General features: G+C 36.4%; 2 protein-coding genes across 7 annotated transcripts; one reads left to right on the top strand and one right to left on the bottom strand.

The window, feature by feature from the left end:
* The first annotated feature begins 411 nt into the window (after positions 1-411).
* Positions 412-6,027, top strand: LOC137941451 (monodehydroascorbate reductase 4, peroxisomal-like). Its single transcript, XM_068786875.1, has 8 exons — positions 412-586; positions 761-908; positions 2,929-2,980; positions 3,367-3,447; positions 3,634-3,752; positions 4,112-4,331; positions 4,855-4,973; positions 5,091-6,027. Exons 1-8 carry the CDS (start codon positions 543-545, stop codon positions 5,826-5,828), a joined length of 1,521 nt encoding a protein of 506 aa, XP_068642976.1. The 5' UTR covers positions 412-542; the 3' UTR covers positions 5,829-6,027.
* Positions 6,028-6,283: 256 nt separating this feature from the next.
* On the bottom strand, positions 6,284-17,880 carry LOC137940490 (pantothenate kinase 2-like). 6 transcript variants are annotated; one of them, XM_068785589.1, is made up of 23 exons: positions 17,817-17,880; positions 16,842-17,164; positions 13,323-13,532; positions 13,108-13,199; positions 12,821-12,937; positions 12,586-12,705; positions 12,398-12,492; positions 12,213-12,306; positions 11,832-11,963; positions 10,462-10,574; positions 10,118-10,310; positions 9,803-10,011; positions 9,622-9,666; positions 9,478-9,526; positions 9,090-9,172; positions 8,605-8,721; positions 8,398-8,461; positions 7,913-8,059; positions 7,643-7,801; positions 7,299-7,382; positions 6,991-7,188; positions 6,639-6,710; positions 6,284-6,543 (listed from the first exon to the last, which is right to left on the bottom strand). In XM_068785589.1, exons 2-23 carry the CDS (start codon positions 17,089-17,091, stop codon positions 6,454-6,456), a joined length of 2,733 nt encoding a protein of 910 aa, XP_068641690.1. In that variant the 5' UTR covers positions 17,092-17,164; positions 17,817-17,880; the 3' UTR covers positions 6,284-6,453. The 6 variants fall into 6 exon arrangements, with proteins under 6 accessions (XP_068641690.1, XP_068641692.1, XP_068641689.1 ...); XM_068785591.1 differs by having other exon boundaries at positions 17,746-17,823; XM_068785588.1 differs by lacking the exon at positions 17,817-17,880 and adding an exon at positions 17,520-17,660.
* Between the last annotated feature and the right edge of the window lie 3,037 nt (positions 17,881-20,917).

The following is a 20,917-nucleotide window of genomic DNA, read 5'->3' as shown; positions in this document are numbered from 1 at the left end:
AAATTGTCTTGTATAAAATATGACATGTTAAATCATTTTATTTAAATACTTGAAGACTAATTGAAAATTAATTTTAATTAATAATATATGAGTATATAAATGGCTAACCATGGTTCAAACGAATGAAATGGAATAGAAGGGATTGGGGTGGTTGGGGTTTTTAATATTTATATACATTTAGAAATTATTTCAACTGAGGATAGAAAGAGCTTTCCTTCAATAGCCCCTAAACGTAGATTTGTCTGTTGAAGCAATTGAATGCTCCAAAACAAGAAATCATGGATAAATTGGAGAAGAAATCAGAAATGAACTGGATAAGTGCATCGCAAAAAAACGAAAAAAGATAAATGCTGGCTTTTTTTTGTGCCTTATTCGTATCCATACTGCAAATACGTCAATCGCGCCTGAAAAACTGAAAAGCCAGGGAAGAGTAAGACAAAAGAGAAAATTGTTTTTTTCCTCTTCTCTTCTTGGGGGAGAAGAGATTTGCAGCAATTCTGTCGTTCGATTCTTTTCGTTGCTGTATCCACAAAAAAAAGCATATGTCAGATAAGGGAAACAATATCCACACGGACACGGCTAAAAAGTAAGAATCACAGAACGATGACGTTTGAATTATTTTTTGAAGGTTTTGATTGGTGTCAGCATCGACGAAACCCACAAGCTCCGCCAATCGAAATATTGGAATAAAAAATATCTGGGAATAATGTGTTTGTACCTGCCAAAATTTCGTCTTAAATAGAGGCACACAATCTTTCAGAGCTTGCGGAGGAGAGACGAAGACAGATATGGGAAGAGCTTTTGTTTATGTGATTCTCGGAGGCGGCGTGGCTGCTGGGTATGCGGCTCTTGAGTTTTCCAGAAAAGGAATCTCCCATGGAGACCTATGCATAATCTCGGAAGAATCGGTAGCGTTCTCTATCTTCTTGTTTTAAATGTCGTTAGTTATTTATTTATCAGCCTTTGCTAAATGCTCTCTCTCCCTCTTTCTCTCTGTAGTTTTTTTTTTTCTGCGTTTCTGTCGTTGTTTATGATTGACTTAAATTATTTATCCTTGTAATTTAGTGATTTGGTTTATTCAGATAGATAAATAAATGAAAGATTGTGGGCTCATTTCCCTGCAGCTCTTTGAATCGAGGCCTGCTCGAATTTTTTTTTTTTTGTAATATATTTTATTCAGCGTCTAATTTTGCACTTTTCACGGCTGTACTACCTGTCAAACCTATTTACTGGGGAATTTTAAGTAACTGCAGTTTTAGTTCCCTGAACATGAATATGTAAGTTATTAAGATTTGATTTGTCACTTACCAGAAAAAAAAAACAAAAAGAAGAAGAAGAAGAAGAAGCTTTGTTTGGTCAAATTTTCACATCACTCTTATCAGTTTAGTAGCCTGCTTGGGTTCTTGTTTTTTATTCTGTGGCTACTTATAGATGTTTGAGTATTCCTCATCAGATTTATTGCTGTAAGGACTAGACTCGCCATTACTATAAATGTCTTTATACTAGTGATCTAAAGATATGGATGAACTGTACGGTCTGTTTCAAATCTTCATATAATTGTATAAATTATTTTAATTTCTCCCATTGACAAATCTCTATCTCTTCCATTGAGAGTGAAAAGTTTATAGCATGTGAATACATGAGAAGGATGGGCACAGTGACATAGTTTTCAACTTATGTTCCCTTTCTTCAGCAGTAAGACTGAGATAGTTGTTCCATGTTAGAGGACAGTTCTGAAATTTGCTTTTTAAGATTTTATGGTAGCCGTATCAATCACAGCATCAAAGCCTGCCCTCATGTTTTATATTTTTTTGTTTTTATAATACATGGGGAAATTCCTAACTGCTAAGTTTGTGATCATTTGATGCATTTAAAAGAAATCCAAAGTTTTGTGCATGCTGGGCTTTGAATTTACTTCTCAGTCATCAACATAATGGAATGTTTATTCAGTACTTGTTTATAATTTTGCTGAAAATGATCATTCTCAGCAATCCTGTCTTTCATGCATGCACCAAGCATTTTAAGTGGGTTGCTGCTTCATGATATCAGTAATGAACGGAATCATATCTACTCCTTATGTCAAGTCTTTTGGCTGATATCTTTACCAAGGCACTTCCAAAGAAGAATTTCTGAATATTATTTAACTAGCTGAAGTTATTTGAAATGTATGTTCTTGCTTGAGAGGGAGTGTTGAGTGACTTGAGGTTAAGGGCATGTTTCTAATTAGCCCATAGTCATTCACTTTATAAGATTTGGGGATAGTTTAGGAAGTTAACTTAGAAGTGTTTTTAAGTGTAGTAGTATTCGTTGTCTTTTATCCCTCACTAATGCACCTAAGGAGAAGGGATCAATTAATCTCCAATCTTCTGTTTTTTTCTTCTAATGAAAGTTGACGGCTGCTGCTGGATTTCTCTCTAATTTCTTCTATTTTCATCTTCAAGATTTGATTTTTACCACTTTTCACTGTTTATCAGTGAGGTATTCTAACCATATCAATGGTGTGGAGTAAATAAAGAATCTTTTGACCACAGCCCTCTCTTCATATGCACAATCATCTGGTTTGAAGAACATTTCAAAAAGTAAAACTTCTCCTTATGACAAATGATATCTGTAGACATATATAAGGATTAGGATCAGAAAATAAAATAAAATAAAGTAGTTCAAGTTTTCATTCTCAAGTAGAGGGTCCATACATCTACATGGCACCTTAAGATGAAATTTTAGAATGCATATGCTGTGGGTTGTTTAACAATTAAAGAAAATTTTATGAAAATGGAATCAAATTTCAGGTGTGGATGTTCTATAATAGATATGTTAATATCAAGTTTCAACCATCAACTTCATATACATTTATGTGTTTTATTTAGAAAAAGTTCCTACATTGGCTTCCTTGATTTGTGCCTAAAAATTCTGTTGTGTTGTGCATAGGTTGTGCCTTATGAACGACCAGCATTGAGCAAGGGATTCTTGCTTCCTGAGGGTACTTGTTTCATTTTCTGAAGAACAAACTTTTTTTTTTCTTTGATTTTGTTCACATATATTATTCTTTATATAGCTTATAGTTTCATTTTATTACTTAACTGTCTGCACCTTTTTTAGCTCCATAAACTGTGCTTCTCTTTGATCAAAAGTTTGAAATAAAGCTTTGCTTCTCCTGTCTTGGTGAACTTTATTATCGAGAAATAAGAGTTTTTTTGGAGAATTAACAAATATTTTAGGAAGTGAAAGACTATTTTCGTAGGTTGTGGAACTCTTTTGGGTTATTAGACCTTGAAAATTAGATACATTCAGCTCTGCAACTTGAACCGTGCAATTTTCAATTTATCTCTGCAAAAATATTGAACTGTATTTTGGCTCAATATGCAGCACCTGCTCGCCTACCTTCTTTCCATACTTGTGTTGGTGCTAATGATGAAAGATTGACACCGAAATGGTACCGAGAACATGGTAATCGGCTCTTTATTACTGTCCAGCTTTCTTTTTCATTACCTTACCAATGTTCATGATGAATGCTGGGAAAATGCTTGATGAGATCAAACTGTCAGGTTGCTGGTTGAGGCCTTTTTTTTAAAATGTTTTTCATTCTTTGCTTCTTTTCTATATCTAACTGTTAGAAATTGGCTTTTTTCCTAGGAATTGAATTGGTTCTTGGAACCCGAGTTAGGTCTGTTGATGTGAGGCGGAAGACATTGTTAACTGCGACTGGAGAGACTATCAGCTATAATATTCTTATCGTAGCGACAGGTGCTCGGGTATCGTATCTAACTCAACCATGGTTAGAGTCCTGTTTCCATGTTATGAGGGACTTGCTTGACTATTATGCTTGGATACTCTTGATTGGACATGTTCATTTGGATAACGAATTAGATTATATGTGGGGCCTCTTACCCTTGAAGGGAAGCCCTTACCCTCCCTGCTGTCCACCAGCTGGTGAAGCCTGGTTCTAAGCACACAGTTTCAATGCAATTTGAATTTGACTTAGTGCGTGTCTAGTACTGTGGCATTTCTTAACTAATCCAGTAACTTGAACTAAATTCATTATTATGAGGTGGGTCCACCAAAACTCTGTAGAATATTGTCAGCTACAATCTAAAAATATGTTTTATTGTAGGCTTTGAAGCTGGAAGAATTTGGAGTAAAAGGATCAGAAGCTGAAAATGTATGCTATTTACGGAATTTGGCGGATGCAACTAGACTCGTTAATGTGATGCAATCTTGTGTTGGTGGTAATGCTGTAGTTATTGGTGGTGGCTACATTGGCATGGAATGCGCAGCTTCATTGGTTATAAATAAAATAAATGTCACCATGGTTTTCCCTGAGGCACATTGCAGTAAGTATCAGCTGATTGGTTAATTCTCTTCCTCCCCCCCCCCTCCCTTTTTTTCTACTTCCTCACACTTAGCAATAGTTGTGTGGCATTTAGTATTTAGGGTAGACATCTACTATCTGAATGTGTCATGGGTTCAGCTTAAACATCCTGTTTCCTCATCATTAGTTAAAGAACTGGAAAATGATACCGCAGAAAGGAGGAAAACCCATGTAGCCAAACCTCAGCATAGTTTGGAACAACCTCTCGAAGATGATGATCTTTGGTCAGATGCTATTGTAAAATTTGTTGCTTCCCTGTCACTAGTTTTAATGTATCAGTATTTCAATTTGGTATCAAACCTTTTTGCCCCAAAACAAAATATTAGTCTCCTGGAAGCGTTTCTGTTGGAACAGAGAATTGGAGGCTTTCTGAATAGTATCTTGTGCAGTTCATATTAAGGAGCCTTACTGTCACTTCTGATATACTATTTTACCTCTCAATTATGGCATTTTTGTTCTTAAATAATTGCTCTTGATTTCTCCAGTGGCTCGGCTATTTACACAAAAAATGGCACAGTACTATGAGGATTATTACAAATCGAAGGGAGTTAAGTTTGTTAAAGGAACAGTCTTGTCATCATTTGAGACTAACTCCGATGGAAAGGTAATTCCGGTCTATACAGTGTATTGTCAATTTTGAACATTCAAGTGACTTCAAGGTAAGCAATGCCTTTATAAATTTTTGTAAGATAGTATTCAAAATATTCTTCTATCTATTTAGGTGACTGCAGTGATACTTAGGGATGGGACACGGCTTCCTGCCGACATGGTTGTAGTAGGTATTGGCATCCGTGCAAATACTAGTCTGTTTGATGATCAATTGGCATTAGAAAAAGGTGGGATCAAAGTAAATGGACGGCTTCAAACAAGCGACAGCTCAGTTTATGCTGTGGGAGATGTAGCAGCCTTCCCTGTAAAGCTTTTCAATGAGATCAGAAGACTGGAACATGTAGATTCAGCGAGGAAATCTGCCAGACATGCAGTCGCGGCAATAATGGAGCCCAATAAAACAGGCGATTTTGATTACTTACCTTTCTTCTACTCAAGGGTCTTTACATTGTCATGGCAGTTTTATGGGGATAACGTAGGCGAAGCTGTTCATTTTGGAGACTTCTCAGGTAAGACATTCGGGGCTTTTTGGGTCAACAAAGGTCAAATCATTGGATCATTTCTGGAGGGTGGTACGAAAGAAGAGTACGAAGCTATAGCCAAGTTGACGAGGCTTAGGCCCATAGTGCAGGACCTTGATGAGTTAGCAAAGCAGGGATTAGAATTTGCCTTGAAGAATGTTGAGAAGCAACCTCCATCAGTACCTGTAACACCACCACCGGTTCCTTCCAGTGTTGAGCTCCCTGTGGAGAAGCCGGTGTATGCATGGCATGCAACTGCTGGTGTGGTAGTAGCCATTTCCATTGCTGCATTCGCTTATTGGTATGGGAGGCGGCGACGCCGGTGGTGAGAGGACTCGGGCAGGCTCTAATGGTCTGTTACTATGTTCCATCCTCTCTCACCCTCTGTCTTTGATTCTTTAGCATCATTCTTATATCATTATTGTATCCAAATTCTTATGTTTGCTTTGTATATACATTCTGTAGTGCCCTTGGACAAAAGGTTATCATAATTGCTTATAACATTTTTCAAAAAAATTTTCAAGTCTTACAGCTTCAATGAGTCGATGCTTGTGCGGCCTTTTCTTTCCAGATCCACAAGAACACAATCACCAAGTCTTAACCTAAGTTCTAAGATTACCTAAGAAATAAATGGCCATAATAATCTGTTTACTCTAGTACCGTTCCGATTCAAAAGCCAAAACGGATAAAACGAATGAAATGATGAGGTAATTTTACCCTTGTTGGAAGGGATGGGGGACTTCTTATTGTCTTTAGACAACTAACCACATAAGACATGAATAACATAGATAAATATTACTCTAGAATTTTTAATATTTTTGCGTATTTATACACTTAGGAAAAGGTATGCTCAATCAAGCATCTAGGCCCATTTCCTGCGAAAGTTATACAAACAACGCCATTATTGTGTGGTTTAGTAAATTAAAATGAGCAAAGGAAAGAGAATAACGAAACCTAGCAAGCTGGTTCAAATCGACAAACACAATTATATATATTTCCCTGCACCAGCTTTTCGGCCAATCTCTGATTCTTCACCATTGCGAGCTGAGAGAAAAAAAAAAGAAGAGTCCTTTATGTTAAACCGAAGAATTACCACAAGCTTATACAGCAAATAACCCGAAATGTGCAAAAATACTAACCTTTAAAGCATCACATTTGAAACGAGCGTTGAAGTTTGTATGAAGGGCTCGACCCATCCCTTCCAAGATTATCTGTCAGAGGCAACAGAAGAAAATGCTATTTCAGTTCCGGTAAATCTTTTGGGCAGAAGCATTGGAGATGAATAGAAGAGCTCAGAAGGACCACAGAAGGGTCCTTCTGAGCATGAAGTTTGACCCTCATGATCGTGATTGCACACACCACTGGAAGATGAATTTTTCTTTCTAGAAAAGCAAAGGACAATGCCTGAAGCAACTTCAAGGGGTGGAATGCAAGTGTAAGGCATAATGAAACAAATAAAATGACTTAAAAAATTTTTATGACCGCCCTTACCAGATCGGCCTCTTTTGCTGCTGCAGCTAGCTCTGAGCTGACCTGTCGGAAGTCTGTGCAAGGGCTTCCGCAGCCATTCTCCACAACCATCAAAGGAGCTACTGAAGATGAATTCTCTTTCGGGCTATCTTGGATGTTTATCATTGCATCCACAATAAGGCCTCCTGCTTCAGCAGCTTTCCGAAGGATATCACAATGCTGCAGAGATTTATGAGAATTGATACAGATAAAGCTATTGCAGAGGCAAAATAGATAAAAGATGGCATCAAATGAGATTTTCCAAAAGCATGGATAATGCTTAATATGACCTTTGCAGCTTCAGCTACTATCTCGGGAAGTTCGTTTGCTGTCACATCATTTATAGCTGGCAAAGAATTAGCAACCAGAACCACCTGCACCAAAATAAGCACATCGAAGTTGCTACAGATGTTGAGATTAGGATCAAGCCCCTTTCAGACCACAGTTGTCTAGAGAGTACTTATAAATTTAAACTTAATTTGTGGGCCAAGAAACCGGTCTCAACTTTCTTTTGGTAACAATTAAGATTACAAAAATAGTTTAGGTCCAGAAACTTTGTCTATCACAAGGAATTGCATTTAGCTGATAATAAATGCTAAAGCATAATGGATAAGTTCCGGTCATGCGAAGTTACCTCAGTTTCCCTTCTAAGAAATTCTCGAGCCAGAGGCAGCATCCCCAGAACCACATCAGCACCAGAGTTATCCACAAAGAGCAAGGCCCTTTTGTGTGGTTTTGCCTTTTTCTCTCCAGAGCCAAGAAGCTTTTCCTTAAACATATCAAAGTCATCCACCTGAAGCACAAGCACAGCTCAATTAAATTTCATTTTGAAATAAAATTAAGCTATTATATTTGCACAAAATAAAAGAAAATTTCATTATATTGTTAGTAGCCTAAAACTTGCCCGCCAAGGCCTCTGCATCTTTTTGCGGCTCATACGATATATTTCAATTATAGTTCCTTTATGATACAGGTCCACACAAGCGCGAGATCCCCAATCAAATATATTTGCAGCAAGGACGCCTTCAATGAGAGACAGCAGTCTTGCCTCCTAAAAATTAAGAGGATCATGTTAGTAACAACATGGTCTTTGGAAGCCATGCAAACAATATAACCATCGAGTTATCTTTAGAACAGGACAATAGATGCTGATGAGCCTCAGATATTACACAATACTTACTCAGCTCGGATTAAAATTTCTAAACATGGAAGTCAACAATGCGAAGGCTTCCAATAAAAAAAAATAATGCCAAGGTTTAAATTATCTCAAGTCAAACAAAAATAAAAATAACAAAATCTTCAAATGCACTTGATAACTTTTCATTTTGACAAGCAGGGTCTTGTACATTATAACTTATGGATGTCCAGAAAGGGGAAGAATCCCCATACCTCATTCAGACCATCAAGCTCCATCAGTAAGTCAGGTAAAACAGCAAGAGAGGCCTCATTTTCTCTGCACAAAATGGAAGTACAAGAGCAAATGAGAGCATGGATGTGCATAAAGTTGGTTCTACTACAGATGCCTTACAATGTTAAACCTAAGAATGTCATAATTTATGTAAGTAAAAGAATGTCTAAGTAAGAAAAGTAATGAACCTCTGTTTGATTGTTCTGTACGCATCAAAAAACTGGAACTCTCTCAGGCATTCTTCTCTCAGCTCCAAAAGATTAGCGAGGCCTAACTTTCCATATGCAGCTGGCTCTTCCATCAACCTAGAACAAATTGTATACTCGTTAAATTTCACTTCCTAAATGGTGGCTAACAACAAAGAAGTAACCAATCTAATTGTTTATGGAGTTCACTTACTGATAATATCGAAGAATGAAGAAAGCCACTCAAGTACAAGTGGCCAATCAGGGGATGAAGTACTCTTTATGCATGGTTTAATGAGGATATAGATGGGAGTGTTACACAATGTTAATAAACTTTCTGGAATTATAATAGTTGATTTGTCCATCTAAACCATACGAATCCCTTGAAATCACAAGATGAAGTATTCCTTAACATGGTTTAACGAGTATATCAGTTTTACACTATGTTAATAAACATTCTAAAATGCTTTACCAGACTGAGTAGATACCTTGTCAGGTGAGCAAAAAATGCACGTGCAAAAGCATCTCCCCTTCGTTTAGCATCTTCTGTTCCACCTTCACTAGCTACAGCCTACCGAAAATGCACAAAGCAACATTAAACACGAAACATAAACTGTATTGGTTGAATGCAAATACATGAAAGAAATGATAGGTGTGTAGGAACAAAGAAACTGAACCTGGACTAAGTTTGCAAAAAATGAGCAACACACACATACACATTAAAACTAGCCATCTTTCCAAAATCTCCCAAAGCCAACAGAATAAAAGAAGAAACACCAATACCAGAAAATATACAGATAATTTTGGAAAGAAATGTTTATCACCATTTAAAAAAAAATGATCCAATCAAGCACTGGTTAACAAATGAACCCTTACCTTATCAACAAGATCAGGTAGATGATCTTTTAGGACAGTAAACCAGTATCTAGAAAAAAAAGCATTACACATAAGGTTAAAGAATTTTTAGTGTAGGCAATCATGTGATGAAAGAAAAAGTTAAGGTATTGATTTATAGCTTACTCAAGTTCACCATGATCTGATAGATCAACGGTATTAGGTTCGTACCTGTCAATAGGAAGCAAACAGGAACATTAGAAACAGCATCCTCGACTAGCTGATTGTAGTGGGTGCTCAAAACATCTAACCCAGATAAACAAGTACAAAGATTTCAAGTCAACAGAAGAAATACATCATTACATACGCTTTTGGATCTGCTAATAATGGAAACACCTCCAATGTAGGCACAAGATGAAGCACACCAACATTTAAAGTGCTTGCATCAGAGCGTAAGGAATCACCCCTGGATGAAGGACGCTCGAACCCTCCAACACCAGTTGTTCCAGGTTGGACCATTGGCACAGGAGCAATAATCTCTGTACCTTTTTGCACAAACTTCTCCATCCAAGATATCTGCACAGGTATGAGCATTTAATTTTTGTGCACATTGCAGTGCAAAAGTTACAATGGAAGATGGTTCTGGGTAGACATGAACGAGATTAATATAAGGTCTACTTGCCTTCTCATTCAGATCTCCAAGTGGTGGGCCATGAATCTTTCCTCCCACATAGGGAGCACCCATTGGAAATCGCTCCACTAACTGGTGGGCCATTAAGTCATCAAGACCATGTTTTTCATAGCTCATGAATGCACCCAGAGCTCCTAGGAAGCCCTCATGACGCAAAAACATTGCTTGAGCCTGACCTTGTGACCTGAAAGTAGAAAAGAGTAAGAACAGGGGATAACAAGAAAGGCATTGGTCAGTCTATAAAGAATTAATTCAATTTTAAAGGATCTAGAAAAGAAGAGATAACTTGGTCCCCAGACCTTGAACAATATATCAAAAGAATTTGAGATATTTACCAGAAATGAACTGCAAAAGAGATAGTGTCCATGGTGTATGCATGGCCTCTTATGAAAAACCCTCCAAAAAAGATCCGCTTGATCCCATGACGAAGTGCATTCAAGTAAGAAATCTACCACATGGGAAATCAGTTAGGACACCTAAACTAAGCCATATAAAAAAACAAATACAATCATCTCTCTCTCTCTCTCTCTCTCTCTCTCTCTCTCTCTCTCTCTCTCTCTCTCTCTCTCTCTCTCTATATATATATATATATATATATATATACATACATACATAAAGCTGCTAGGGTAGTTCACCTTGCCAAAAAAACATCTATGCTCTGGAGTTGAGGTGAATAAATATGAAAACAACAATCTATACAGTCATCATCTGTTCAGTTGATCTTTTCCACAAAATATAAAACCAGGGAAAATTGGATATACTGACAGCAAACTGAAATAAATGACAGACGAAGAAATTGCTGAGATTTTCCATGCTGTTTCAACTCAAGAGAATAGTGGAGAAAACTTCATAAATGTCGTACTCTGCTGACTTCTATAGAGAAGTATTGGACTTTAATTTCAGTTTAAGCATGAAAAAAAATACCTTCCTTCCTTTCCATTTATGCCCTTTTACCTTTTCTAAAGTGAAGTGCTCTATAGCTTTTAAGTGGGCCACATGGGGGGTTTCAAATATGAGGTCTTGGGTTCAAGTCTGGAGGGGAAAAGGGGCGTAGTGTGCTTGTGCAACCAGCATTCAAAGAAAAATATGTTGTTTAAACTTTCATTCAGAAGGAGGTTATCATTCGGGGGCAGCACATGGCCGTTTCTTTAAGTAAATTCCAGAACAGCACACCAAGAGCACATGCAGCTAATCATAGTTTAGATGCTTTCCTTTTTGCCATTAACAAACATTCAAATAATGCACCAGCCAGGCATATGTTTTGAGGAAGAGTTTGTTAACCACTGATTCATTTACTCCTGATGTTAATCACACAGTTGGGGATGATTGCATAATGACAAAGATAATTTAATCAAAAGAACCAAAAAAACTTTGAGAGAGTAAGGAGAAAGAAAAGATAATGAGACAGTTTTTAACAGTTGAAACCTTTTTTTTTCAAGAGAACTGTTGAAAAACTTATACTCTGATTAAAATTCTCTGATTTAACCTATATGAGGTCCAAGATATCCCACTAATAACCAAACTCTTGTCTTAAGAAATGTAGCTGAATCCCTAAGAAGACCTTTTCTTCAAGTTTGAACTCTATGTGTTTGGATCAATTTAGCCCCATACCACAAAAGCTACCAATATTGTTGCTTTATGCAATTTGCCTTCAACAGAAAAAAGAAAAAAAAATAAGAAGTATAAGGCTTTAAGCACCTCCCACCTGCCCAATGTTGTAAGAAATCATTCGCAAGAGGGAAAGTGAAATATCCTCAGGTCTGTAGTCTGAAAGCTCCTTATTGTCAGAAATAGTCTTCCCAAAGCTAGAAGCAATAGTTGATGCAGACAGACCAATCTATAACCATTCAAAAGCATTTGGTCATTTTATGGAAACGAGATGCTTCAACCAATCAAACTATTGTGATAAAAACCTCAAAGACAAAGAAAAATTGTGTAAGTTTGCCAGTAAGAAATCATTCTTATTGTCCATAAAGTTGGAGTTTGTCCCCAACATTAACTTGTTATTTTGAGATCCACTTTATATTATGAAATAGCTTCTGATGTTGTTTTCAGTTAGTTATCATCAATCCATCTTTCTTTATACCTTAGAATAGTCCATACCACCATAAATATCTCCAACAAGCATGTCTACGGCTCTATTATCACCACGTTGACTAAGCTCCAGCAGTTCATCAAAACTGGAACAGAAAAATAATGTGAGGAAGACATTTAAAATGATATCAAAGAAGTTTAAAAGTAGACACAAAAAAACGAACACCAAAAAATCACCTCTTGCACTTTGTAAGAAGTCTTCCTAAGCCCCAATATGTACCACCTCCAACATTAGTCCCACTAACACGCTGAAAGCTTCCATCTCCGTCCACCTATATCAAACTAACAAAGATGAACAATGTTTCTAAGCTTATAGCTAGACTACAGGTATAAACAGATGAACAAGAGGAAACAAAAGAGCATACTTTAATCATGCTAACACCGGAGCCAATATTAACAAGAAGATAAGGAAACAGATCATTCTCATCAATCTGCACAAATTCTTTCTGACCCTCCATGTGTGTGAAAGCTTCATGACGTATTGCCTAGCAAACCCACCATTAGAATGAGCATTAATGCTTTATGTGTAAAAACCTGGTTGATGTGTTCAGTACTAGAAAATTATCATTACCAAAGATAAATATGTCAGTAAGGATCCACCTTAAGTAAAAAATTAGCTCCAGCCACAAGGCAATCCATCTCATCTTCTTTGTCAAGACTAACCCCAAGCCTTTCTTTAAAGATATCAGCATATTTGTATGCTCCACCACCTGTGGCCTTCTCAGAGATATTATACTTTAGATGTAGATTCACAGGAATACAAAAACTGATCTCACATGACCAAGCCATAGGAACACACAAAATCTTAACAATAATGACAAACAGAGAAAATTACTTCAAAATCTGTCACAGAACATTAAAATAAAAAACTCTTGGCATAAGATTACCTTAATTACAGTATCGTTTTCACCAGCTGAAGAGCCAGAATGCCAGGAAGGTGAATCTTTTCCTACCAGTGTTGAGTTCAACCGCATCAATGCTTGAATACAAAAATTGGATGTAAAAGCATGGCTGTTGTTTCATAACTTTCAAATTATTTTTGTAAGGAAAAAGATACAACACAATTTATAGAAGCATCAAGTTTATCTCATGTTAAACATACCACCACGATGTAGATGTTTTGAGGAAATAAAATCCAAACATTCATTGACCTTGCTGGTCTCAAACTTCACAAAATGGAGCCTCCCACCAAGAATACGATATCTCCTTGTACCATTGGAGAAACCTAACTTCTCCTTCATGCGCCTCTTCCTCTTATCATCAGCCGGCTGGTCTTCATGTCTCGAGAAATAGACCAATTTAATAAGAGACCCTACAACAACCATAAAAAAGTCACTGTTAAATACCATGTAACACATATGAACTAATAAACCCATAACAAAGACAGACAAGGATACCTCAAATGATCCTCACAGAATCATAATGAATACCAGCTATTAGTTATACACAAACATGCAAGCTATGAGGCACATATGGGAGCATGGGTAGGCCAGCAGATCATAACTCACAGAGAATCAATAAATCTCATCAGTTGATGATTCTGTGTAAGAGATGGCCCTTCAAAGTATTGTTGTGATGCCTCATCTACCATGATTGGGCTTCTCAGAAACTATCCATGGCCAACAAAGAAATGTATAATTTTCAATAATTCATGTAGAAGATAGTAATTCAAAGAGAGTCATCTTTTAGGCCCAAATTGTGCCATATTTCCAGGACTGCCTCCTAGCATAAAACTTATTGAAGTATAAACAGACCAGGAGCTGCTTTACAGAGAAGAAAGGCCAAAAAACTCTGATAGATCTAATCCTATTTCTAATGGATGGTCCATTTATTGGAGCACAACACTATTCATTAGTAAGTAAGGCACAAAACAGCGACCATTAGTTCCCCATCTCTTAAAATGATGCAAGAATATTAATTGGTATCAACCTTTTGAAGAAATTAAACTGCACCAGGAAGAAAGCAATGGTCTCCTGGACAGAGCTTGATGAGACATTTCATTCACTAGGGCCATTAAATGGGTGGTCAATGGTGCAACATATTATAATGGTGTAAATAAGAAAAAACTGGAACCCTTGTTACCAATGTTCTCATTCAGGCTAATAAAGTTCTGGTGTTTTTTATGCAATTCATCACCTTTGAATGGGGAGTACACAGAGTTAGTATCCCCTTAAAAAAGATAAAGAAGACAAATAATATAACAATACGAAAACGAATTGCATGTCGTCGTTGTTATTATCATCAGAGCCTTGCCCCAACTTTGTTGTGGATGACTACATGATTTAATTAACTCTATTACTTGCTGATATTGTTGCTGCATGGGCCTTTTTTCAGTGTTTTCCACCACTTCCGTCCACATTATTTCTGATCTTCATGTATTTCTTCTGTCTTCAACTCATCTTGACAAAAAACTTTTAAGATTTACACTACTAAATCTTTGACAAAATGACAAACAATCTCAAACTTCGGCTTTACTCCTAAATTTCAGTAATATATTCATCTCTAGCTCCACATGAAAATACAACTAGGCAGAAACCAACTCTTTGGTAAAAAACTGTACTAAAAACAAGATAGATCAATCCTGATTTCAAAGTCAGCCAACATTACATAGACAATATGTGCAAACAAACATGAAGGAGCTATATGAGCAATTGTTTGTTATGTTGGCTCAAGTCAAATATAAAAAGAGTTGCCAAAACCATCTTGAAGTCTTTGTAAAAATAAATGTGCCGTTCTGGCATATGATAGAAATCTTTTCTCTATTCCACTCACTAACTCGTAAAAAACAAAAAAACTAACACGCATTAAAGCAAATAAAGAAAACAAAAGACTAACTGGTTTGCAAATTAAGTTAATCAACCCTTGAGGCTGTTGAGCAGATTATCTATGTTCTTTTTTCACTTATGATGATGATCCTTTTTTTTTTTTTTGTGGTTGGAACAGAGTGCAAAAGAAGAGGTCATTGCAAGAAGTAAGAAAACAGATATGAAAGGAGGGGGAAATACATAAAAAACAAACATGAGGAATGCAAAAATAAAAATCAAACATAAGCAGTGCAAAAATTACACGAGGGAAAAGCAAGAGGCAGGAAGTCTCCACTAAATTTTGTTTCTAAGAAACCCATCTCTTGCCAAAGAGTAGACCAAATTCTTGGCTTCCCTCAGCATGTTGGCCCAAGTTGGGGAGTTGGGGAGAGATGCGTTGCAAGATCTCAAAACTCATCCAAGAACTTCTGGAGAGTAAATTATCCAAGGTACCTATATGCCTTCCAAGAATCTGTTCATGGCACCACTTAGCAGTTACACTTCTTTAGTAGCCAAAGTTACATGTCCTCAATGAAGTACATTGTTTTTGTATGCTATAGGCCAATAGATGAATCATTGACTAGCATTTATCTCCAAACTTCGAAGTGGATGGAAGTATAATTTATTTCAGGTTTGCAGTATGGTGTAGAACTCACAGAAGTAAAAAGACTTGTATGAGAAAAGAAGTTGGATTGATAATCCACAAGGTACATGATAAGCAGTTATCGTCATAAAAAAATTCTATTGACACTGTGAAAGAAAAGATACACCATAATATTAGTACAAAAAGATACAAACAACAAAGGAGTTACACAATTGAGAGGTAAGAACAAACACTAGAAAAGAGTAGGACAGGTGATACGAAACAGTATATAGTAAAGACAGGACAAAATACTAGAATCAAATCCAAAAATAAGGGAGAAATAGAAAGGAGTAGAAACCACAGTCACATTTCCTGGAACGATAAAGTCCTATTGAATTCCCGAATGGATGCAATTAAGAGAGATCTGTCATTGCAGAATCATTTTCCACAGAGAATTAATAAGGGCCATATTTTACACTCTCATGCAACATCCTTCCCATAAAGCTAACAACAGAACAGAAAATAGTTTATTTGATTCGTTATCAAAAAATAATTTATTAGTTTCTTTCTTATGTGATAAATCACTTGCTTAATAATAACAAGGAAAAGGGACTTCCTTTATGTAAATATAGCTTGATCATGCAAATCTCAAGCAAATATATTTCATCTAAAATAAAAGTCAGGTATCTACATATGGACGATAGTAGCAAAATACACCCAAAAATACATTTGGCAAGAGCAAAATCTAATGTCCATCATTAACAGCCAATGCAGTGGACTTATATTTGATTAGCAAGGTTCAAAGTGACAAAAGGTAATTTTATAGTCTGTGAATTGGGCATGCAAAACAAATAGGTAGAAGCCCATAAATCCAAGTACAGGTACTCAATCAAACCAAATGGATGAAAACAGCAAAAAATATGATACAGGAAGAGTTGGAAATCCGGGACAAAATAGAATCTCGAGAAACGGAACCAAATACTGAAAAGGACAATGAATATTTGCAAAAATAGAGGTAAGTCGAACTGTAATCGACGTGAATATGGGTAATTGCAATCAAATATTTAAAAGGAAAGGAAGTGCAAAAGAAAGGGCCTCCAACACCAATCAGAGGGTACGGAATCACTTAACGCAAAAACGTCGAGTAAACACGTCGAGTAAACTACTCCATTTAAAAGGATTATTGCAACCAACAAACAGAAAAGAGACTCGTAAAACCAATGCTATCTCTAACCTCCAAGATCCAACGCCAGATGTGATATGTCATCGGACTGATTGGGTAAAAGAATGGTCGGATTCCTCTCCTCAAAATTGCCTTGAATTGCAGCCCCACTAACATCAAGCTGCGGTCGAGAACTTGACCGATGGATTTGGTTAGTCGGCGGCGCCATATCTCTCTCCTCCTCTTTCTCCTTGCCGTTGTCCTTGTCCTCCCTTTTATTTTGGAACTGGGCTATTTGGTGGGTTTGTGTTAGATCGGCCATTAAGCCTACCAAACTTCCTTCTCCCTGCTGCCTACCTCCAACTGTCTGCGTAACCGTTATTGAGCGGAATAACCTATATCAGAGAGGAAAAATATCTCATGGATTTTCTTTTCAGTAAAAGAAATCTAAAAGTAAAAATATCAAATAGAAGGCCAAAGAAACGCTTATCGAAACTAACCCAAGAGCCCAGATGAAGAGACGCTAACAAAAATACAACAACATGAAATATGGACTTTCCACAAAAATCAAAACACAAATCAATTTTAAATGAGAAAAACTGTCATCAATAGAAATAATAAAACAGAAAAAAAAAATAGCATGACAAATCAATTCGTCGGTTGCCGTATTTATTGACAGGCACCACGTTGCTGCGGCAACCAATCTCACTTTGCCATGGAATTGTCATTGATTGACCGGAAGAAGCTTACGAGAAATGAGATAAGTGTCATAAAACGGACAGTGAGATGGACAAATGTTATTTGTCCGTCCAAAATCCGCCCATTTCAACTATCCAGCGACCTCCGTCCAAAATCCGCCCATTTCAACTATCCAGCGACCTTATCATCTCGTAAGTGTTAAGCTTCAAATGAATGGAAAACAATGGAAAACGAGCAATAAATAATAGAGAAGAAGGAACTGCGGCAGTTCGCCTACCGAACGCAGTAATTCTTCTGCGATGAAAGTAGAAACTATGTCCAGCTCTGCGGAGATGAATCATAACTCACCTTTTCCTCAAACCACCAAGGTGAGACGAGAGAAATTTGTGAGCGGAAACGACTTGAGGGATACTCGGCCTTTGATAAATGACGATCCTCAAGTCAGCATCGAACGGCTGTACTCGTTGACTGATGCGCGACAACCATATTCAGACTAAACCCAAACGCTTGGCGCATTCAGATTTCCACTTCCATCATTCCATGCGATCAAACGAGTATTCGTAGACAGAGGTTCCGGCCCAGGATCCGGCCCAAGCTGAAGAAGTACAATGTTGTCAGAATCAAGCAGCTGGATACCCGAGCGATACTGCTCTGATTAATGAATTGTGCTCACTTGAACACAGAAAGAACCCAATAAGACTCATCTCCGACTTCTTAGTTGAATCTGGGCCTGAACAAAGACCCTAACGGGCTCTTAGTGAACGGTTAAAGTGAAAGCCATTTCATTTTTACTTGCCCAAAAGCTGGATTTTAGTGTAAAATGAGTTATAGTGAATTCTAACTTGAAACCCAATTCATTCACTTTCACTCGCTCGCTTGAAGCTCTCTATGTCCCCCTCTCTCTTGACCTTCGCTCCATCCTCCTCATTCTCGACTCTCTCTGTTTTTCAACCCTCATCTCTTGAACTTCTGGTCGAACACGTCTCTAGAATCGGCCATTGGCCACGAAGAATTAGTTGTTCGATGCAGACCCGCCGAAACTATATGCAATACATTATGTGGGGCTCAAACCATGGCACTGCTATACGGACTACAATTGTAACTGGAACATCAGTGAACAACGGGTGTACGTGAGCAACTTGAAACACCGTAGATTGTAGAAAATTTATGGGTTGACAACGAGGAGGCGGATCGAGCTAGATTGGGAAAGGAAGAAGGCAGAAGAATTCAGGTTTGAAGACCAGCACTAAATTGTGAATGTGTCGGATCCGAGGTGGCAAGTGTGATATGCAGTTAGTAGTTAGTAGCAGATTAGAGATTTTTTTTAGTGTTTAATACGGTAAATACAGATAATTGCATTTTTTAAATGGGAGGGAGGTGTATTTTGTGAGATTAGAGTGTAAAGTTCTTTTAGGAATTAGTAACCCACTTAAGAAGTAAATAATGAAAGCCATGACAAGTTAGGACCTCCATGGACATTTGAACAAAGCCCAATTTAAGTTTCATACAATTCATAGGTCTCCTACAATTTCCTCGGCAACTTATCATCATTCAGTAATTTGGGATAATCAAGATATGCTCTAAAAGTAACATTAAATTATTTATTATAAAATAACCATGATTATTTAGGTTTATTATTTGTTGAGGTATATGATTCATTTAGGTATATTATAAAAAATAATCCATCATCTTGTTTACACTACTACACTTTTTATTTTGGTCACTAACACAAAAAAGTACTTTCTAGTGCATTTTACATTGAACACGCTAATATGAAAGAGTGATTTACTTTCAATTTCACTTTTCCTTTCCCCAACGATGTTGTTAACAACAAAAATGGGTATATTGTCCCTTTTGCTTTTATCCTAGTAAAAGATCATACTATTTTTTAAGCCAACTTTTCTATTAATGGTTCCTTTAACTTTCATATCAAAATGTGTATATTTCACAAAATATATTTATATTAGATTAATTATTATTTTTGAAATTATTTTTTACCTACGCTTTTTGAAATAGACTGCCTTATTTATAATTTATACTAAGAATTATCTTTATTTTTTTAATTTAATTTAAACTTAAAAAAAAATGGAGGGAGATGCACATATCCTCAGTCCCTCGTCCTCCCACGCAATGTGAAGGGGAACTGTATCCCTTTTACTCAAGCCTTCTAGTCTGTTGAAAGTGGCATAACTTTTCCTTTTATCCCCTCACTTTATTGGTTAGGAGAGAGGAGAAGAGTTGAACTCATTTTATTTTTTTTCAAATTTTAGATTAAGTAAAATATTTAATTAAAAGTAATAAAATATTTATTTTTTATTACAAATTTAAAATAATGAGAGTAATTTGTAGTTTATCATACATAATTTGGATTTTTATTCAAATAGGTTAGGGGATTAAATATTGTCAATCTAAAGTTGCTTGATTAGGTACAGATTCTCAAATTGGCAAGTCTAAAGTCAGTATAACACTTTGAGAGAGAGAAAGACAAAGAACGAGTTTATAGTTCAATTCTCTTGACCAAAATTCAGTATCTTCAAATTTTATGAATCCATTTATTTGATGCTCAAAAGGTGTGTTATTGCTAATAGAAAACAATAGCAAAAAGTACAATTGAATTTTTTTTATTTGACCAAATTTGAAGACAATTATGTGGATTTTGTATGAAGAATTGTTCATATGGTGTTATACCTATTATCAAAGGAATTGATAGGTATTTGTTTTTTACATACCATGGCAGATCATGTTAATTAGTTACTAGTTCAAGTACAATGCATCATATAGTTGGTCACACATAAAAATTGGGCAGCCTTTCACTTTTCCTAGATGAGTAATTTGTCTAGCCACATCATAGTCATGATCTGATCGAGCCAATCACATGTATTATTTGTGATTTATTTTAACAGTTGATTGTTTGTAGGTTCTCTTGCTATGCAATAATGCAAACTATCCATAGATTCGAAGAGACTCCAAAAAGTTTGTTGAACTCCTAGATTCTCTTCATAGTTTGTCTACATTTGACAGACTTTTTATATTTGTTGTACTTTGTGAGTTTACTATGAATTGTTAATATAGCTTGAGAATTGTATATGAAAAAACAAATATGTACTTTTTGCTTGGTCAAAATATTTTGCTAGTCTATGAAATTTATCATGAGGTTGACAAGTTCAGTTTGGAATAAGGTCATAGAAATGATTTTGAGAGGGAACAAATGAAAAATATTCCTTTTGCTTCCACAGTTGAGAGTTTAATGTATACTCAGGTTTGCACAAAACTTGACATTGCATATGTAGTTGGAATGTTGGGCAAATGTCAAAGTAACCCAAGTTTGGACTATTGGAGAGCTGCAAAGAAAGTCATGTGATACTTTCAAAGGATTAAAAACTACAAGCTTACATATAGGCGATCTGATCATTTGGAAGAGATTGGATATTCAGACTCTCATTTTGTTG

This window comes from Aristolochia californica, unplaced genomic scaffold (genome assembly GCF_029961685.1).
Source record: "Aristolochia californica isolate CCGP_79_NKW_82.1479 unplaced genomic scaffold, dmAriCali1.0.hap1 SCAF_9, whole genome shotgun sequence".
NCBI lineage: Eukaryota > Viridiplantae > Streptophyta > Magnoliopsida > Piperales > Aristolochiaceae > Aristolochia > Aristolochia californica.
Note: the sequence above shows the minus strand (reverse complement) of the source record. Positions and strands in the feature narration are given on the sequence as shown.

Bases quoted from the DNA above. Each gene is read 5' to 3' on its own strand.
- LOC137941451 (XM_068786875.1), top strand. From the start codon at position 543: ATGTCAGATAAGGGAAACAATATCCACACGGACACGGCTAAAAA. The intron at 587-760 runs GTAAGAATCACA...ACAATCTTTCAG, and splicing joins CACACGGACACGGCTAAAAA to AGCTTGCGGAGGAGAGACGA. The intron at 2,981-3,366 runs GTACTTGTTTCA...CTCAATATGCAG, and splicing joins GGGATTCTTGCTTCCTGAGG to CACCTGCTCGCCTACCTTCT.
- LOC137940490 (XM_068785585.1), bottom strand. The intron at 10,311-10,461 runs GTAAATATCTCA...TTCTACTTTCAG, and splicing joins TCTTTTGCAGTTCATTTCTG to GTCACAAGGTCAGGCTCAAG. The intron at 7,383-7,642 runs GTAACTTCGCAT...ATTTTGGTGCAG, and splicing joins TTCTTAGAAGGGAAACTGAG to GTGGTTCTGGTTGCTAATTC.